The sequence below is a fragment of the Sinocyclocheilus grahami genome, unplaced genomic scaffold (genome assembly GCF_001515645.1).
Source record: "Sinocyclocheilus grahami isolate Dianchi unplaced genomic scaffold, SAMN03320097.WGS_v1.1 scaffold2577.1, whole genome shotgun sequence".
In the NCBI taxonomy this organism is placed as follows: Eukaryota; Metazoa; Chordata; class Actinopteri; order Cypriniformes; family Cyprinidae; genus Sinocyclocheilus; species Sinocyclocheilus grahami.
In genome coordinates this window covers 23828-28812 of record NW_015507756.1, presented here as the reverse complement: position 1 = coordinate 28812, position 4985 = coordinate 23828, and the positions used below count along the sequence as shown (strand labels likewise).

Here is a 4985-nt window from a genome sequence, read left to right as displayed (position 1 = left end):
ATCAGCTCTGATCACAGTGGAGAATACAAGTGCAAGTCCATCAATGAACATGGAAAGAAATACTCTGCTGCTGTGAATTTAAACGTCATGTGTGAGTTTATTAGATGGCTTTTATAATTTCAGCTCATATTAGTAATTTTTTTAATGTATTAGAGGTCTGTAATACTATGTTTATTGTTATTAGACCCTCCCAGGAGATCACAGTGGAGAATACAAGTGCAAGTCCATCAATGAACATGGAAAGAAATACTCTGCTGCTGTGAATTTAAACGTCATGTGTGAGTTTATTAGATGGCTTTTATAATTTCAGCTCATATTAGTAATTTTTTTAATGTATTAGAGGTCTGTAATACTATGTTTATTGTTATTAGACCCTCCCAGGAGCGTCTCAGTGTCCATAACTGGATCTGGTGAAATAGTGGAGGGAGATTCAGTGACTCTGAGCTGCAGCAGTGATTCAAACCCTCCTGCTCTGAACTTCAGCTGGTTTAAAGGAGGAACGTTTGTAGGATCTGGAAGAATCTACAGCATCTCAAACATCAGCTCTGATCACAGTGAAGAATACAAGTGCAAGTCCATCAATGAACATCGAGAGAAATACTCTGATGCTGTGACTTTACACATTATGTGTGAGTTAATCATAAAACAAAAGATGCTTATTCTCTGTTTTTTTCTCATCTTTTAAGTTCTTATGAGCAATTTAAAAAATGTGTAAAAGGTTTTAAATAATCGATTTGGTGATTGTCATTAGATTCTCCGAAGAATGTCTCAGTGTCCATAACTGGATCTGGTGAAATAGTGGAGGGAGATTCAGTGACTCTGAGCTGCAGCAGTGATGCAAACCCTCCTGCTCTGAACTTCAGCTGGTTTAAGGAGAATCAAAGCTCAGCTGTTGGATCTGGACAGAGTTTCAGTGCACTACAGAGTGGACGCTTCTACTGTGAGGCTCACAATCAACATGGATCTCAGAGATCAGACGCTGTTACTGTCACAGGTGAAGCTTTTATTAACACACTCCTGTATCTTCACATCATTCATCAGTGTGTTAATTATGATGATCTTCATCTTTCAGTTCATCCTGGTGCTGATAGGAACGTGATTGTGATCGCAGCAACATCTGGAGGAGTATTCATCATCATCATCATCATCATCATCCTGTTTATAGTGTGAGTTCAATAAAAAAAAACTGCAGTGATTATATATGTTCATTTTTGTTCTGATGTAGTAAAAATGTATCATATATGTTTTATTATTAGTATCGATAAGTGTATCAATAATGCAAGAGGAACGGAAATCTAATTTTCAGTTAAAATTCATAGTTGATTCAGTGATGTCATCATCCAGATCAGCTCTCTTCCAATAGTATCTGTGTGAATCAAGTTGACAATGTTGCCAGAAATTAAGCGTCCCCAACTAATCAAGCCAAAGGTGACAGTGACAAGAAACCAAAACTCCATCTCTGACAGAAATGGAGAAAAAACCTTGGGAGAAACCAGGCTCAGTCGGGGGGCAGTTCTCCTCTGGCCTGACGAAACCAGCATGATGTGGTTTAATTCCAGGCTGCAGCACAGGTCAGATTGTGCAGAGGACTCGTCTGGTTCCCGTGGTCTTGTGCCGTTGGTCATCGAGGTGATGAGGTCTTCACAGGGGATCTGTCTCTAGGGCTCATCTAGTTGACGTTCAGGGCTGTAGAGGTTGTCTTGTGCTGATCCACCATCTGGTCTGGATATGGACTGGATCTGAGTGGCTACGGTGACGCTGGAATAAGAATGAAACAGACTAATATTTGCGTATATCAAGTACATCAGGTGTTAATTATATTAATGTATGCTGTTATTGTCTGTCATTATAACAGGAGGAAAAGAAACAGGGATAAACCTGAAGATCTAACAATGAAACAGGTAAATCAACGCACCTTTACAGATGTTTACTTTACATGTTAAAAAAAAATAGTTTGAGACCTGCTGCTGTCTCAGAAGCTGCACCTCACCTCTGAAAAATTAATGTCTTAAAGTTTTTTTACAATCTCTAGGACACATTTCTCAATAATTAGGTCACTTTTTCAAAACTCTTCACACAGCGAGCTCAACATCAGTCTCTGTGCGCTAAACTGTGGATCATTTATCATTGCTTTGGCACAAAATGCATTCATTGACGGCATCTGTCAAATTACATGAATTATTGTATCACTTCGACACAAACACGACCAAAACTTTATGTACTATACAAGCCCATATGTTTGCATGCAGTTTTCAAAACTGCTAAACTTCAGTTCAAAACCTAGCACAGTAGAAAACATGAATAAGACATTTCTACAGTAATATCATATAGAAAAATATTCTGAATGTAAAAAAAATCTAATACAATCAAAGCAGTTGTCTGTAGCTTAACATCTTCACAAGAAAGTGTTTGTCCTTCACTTTCATTGCCATCTACACAAAAGGGAAATAATTTTGCACTGTAATGTAAACCATGTGACGTATACTGCAGTGAATTATAAACAGTAGAGAGTATCATTCTTGTTTTTACAAAATACAAAAGTTTATAATGCTACCTGCTGTTCGTGTTTTCAGGTTGTTGTGTTATTAGTGATAAAGTGTGTTTGTTTATGTAAGAATGCCTTGATTTGAGGCATTAATGAAGTGTTTTGGTAGTTTTGTGCATTTTGAATATGAAATGAACTGCTTTGTCAAGTTGAAAGATGGTTAGGAGAACTGTGTGAAGAGTTTTGAAAAAGTGACTTCAAAATGTTGTGTTGTTATTGTAAAAAAAAACAACTGTAATTCTGTATTTTCTTGTCTTTCAGAATGATCTTTATGCTGATGTGTCACAGAGAGTTTCAGTTCATGACGAGCCTCTTTCTGAACCTGATACAGTCAATGATGCTCTGTATGCCAATGTGAAGCCCAGCAGATTCAGAGGAGAAACTCCTGAATCCAGAGATACTGAGCAGATCCAGTGCACAACTGCTCAATATCACAGAAAGAAAGAGACGAACAGACCGCAAGACGATGAATGTCAGTATGACGATATAAGAGTTCTTCACCCTGATGCTGCCGAGAGGTGAGAAAACTAAAACTTCACCAGCATCATCATCTAATCAGAGCTGTAACGCTGTTGTGCTCCTGTTTGTTTAGATGTTCGAGGAAATCAAATGTTCAAACTGTGGAAGACGTATCGGTGATCTACAGCAGCATCAGATGAGAAGTCAGAACTCAGAAAGAGCTTTATTGCCAAGTATGTTTGCACATACAAGGAATCTGTTTTGATGACAGAAGCTTCCAGTACACAGAGACAACAACACAGATAATAAAAAATAAAGATATGTGAATATAATACACGTGTGTGTGCTATATATATGCCTCTGTTTTTAAGTTTGTTTGAGGTAAATATTTTAGTAGTGTAGAGTTTGTTGTTTTTATTTTGGTCTTTTGTTTGGGGCGTAAGCCTAGAAGTTAGAACCATATACTTCAGAGAGAAAAATAAAACATGTTCAATGTTGTTTGCATCTTATACATCACTCTTATTTAAAGTTAAGCCAAAGAATGTCCATTATACTGTAACTAAAAATGGGCAGTTTGTAACTTAAAAAAACAACAATATTGTATTTATTAATACTTAAAGTATGTTTTTACGAGCTAACAATAGTGATGTAACTTATACAATATTCAGTTGCATTAAGTATTTTATTTGATGTGTTATTGCATTTTATAAATAGTTTCCTCTTCATGTTTTACTTTGTATGCCGTCTAAGACTAATGTTAATCCCTGTCTTGGAAACCTCCCCATAATGTTACAATTAAGTCAGCAGAACATAATCCAGCTTTTAAATCAGAATTGATCATTTTGATATATTGAACAAAATCATAATTATGCACCTTCGCAATGGACAATGTATCATTTTGTTTCGAAGTGCTCAATATTATTAGCTTCTGTTATTCTGTCTTTTGTGTTCTTGTAGCTTTGTTTTTAAGTGATCAGTTTTATTTGTGATCGTCTCATATTTGTTTGTACAAACACTCAAACTACCACTGACGTGGACTTTGATGCTCACTAACTGTGAATCACAATTATTCATTTTCAATTTCAAATTTGAATCTGCTCTCTTGTGCTTCTGCACTTTAGTAAGTAAATCATCTGATCAGCTGTTGAGACAGTCACTGCTGTACAGAAGCGTGAATCACATAACGCAATAATCAAAGATATCCAGCAGGGGGAAACAGACAAAAGAGCAAAGAGTTTCTTCTTCCTGAATCCAAAGACATCAACTAACCTTTATAATAAATGTGAAATAGCCAGCAGAATGTCTGGTTACATAATCCCATTCCCTACAAATCTTGATTAAATGTATTTAAATGAACATAAAGAAAAAGATCATTTATTTTTCTGAAGTTAGTTTTAGTTCAGTGACGTTCTCTTGTTGAAGCAGGGACACTGATATTTCTGCTGATGGACTTTAAAAAAGTGTTAACCACAAATAATATGTCAGTGTAAAGTTGTCATTTGGTTGCTGCTGATCTGATGAGCTTCAAAACATGCAGTAAGACAAACACTCTCATACTTTAATGAAATCATTGTGTCTTAACACGAGAAATGTTAAAGCAGAATGTCTGGTTACATAATCCCATTCCCTACAAATCTTGATTAAATGTATTTAAATGAACATAAAGAAAAAGATCATTTATTTTTCTGAAGTTAGTTTTAGTTCAGTGACGTTCTCTTGTTGAAGCAGGGACACTGATATTTCTGCTGATGGACTTTAAAAAAGTGTTAACCACAAATAATATGTCAGTGTAAAGTTGTCATTTGGTTGCTGCTGATCTGATGAGCTTCAAAACATGCAGTAAGACAAACACTCTCATACTTTAATGAAATCATTGTGTCTTAACATGAGAAATGTTAAGAATAGGGTGATGTTCATGTACTGTTGATGAGTGTATAAGTGCTGATTAATGCTGTATTATAGATATATTTGACGCTGATGT

At 35.9% G+C, this 4985-nt stretch overlaps 1 protein-coding gene across 1 annotated transcript in view; it reads left to right on the top strand.

Moving 5' to 3' along the window:
- The window catches only part of LOC107575339 (B-cell receptor CD22-like), a 10307-nt gene extending 7103 nt beyond the window's left edge, over positions 1-3204 (top strand). Inside the window, exons 4-9 of the mRNA XM_016261733.1 lie at positions 372-629; positions 752-994; positions 1073-1166; positions 1856-1901; positions 2807-3063; positions 3138-3204. Of these exons, the coding sequence (XP_016117219.1) occupies positions 372-629; positions 752-994; positions 1073-1166; positions 1856-1901; positions 2807-3063; positions 3138-3204 (965 nt within the window). The remainder of the gene's footprint in view (positions 1-371; positions 630-751; positions 995-1072; positions 1167-1855; positions 1902-2806; positions 3064-3137) is intronic.
- Positions 3205-4985: the final 1781 nt, after the last annotated feature.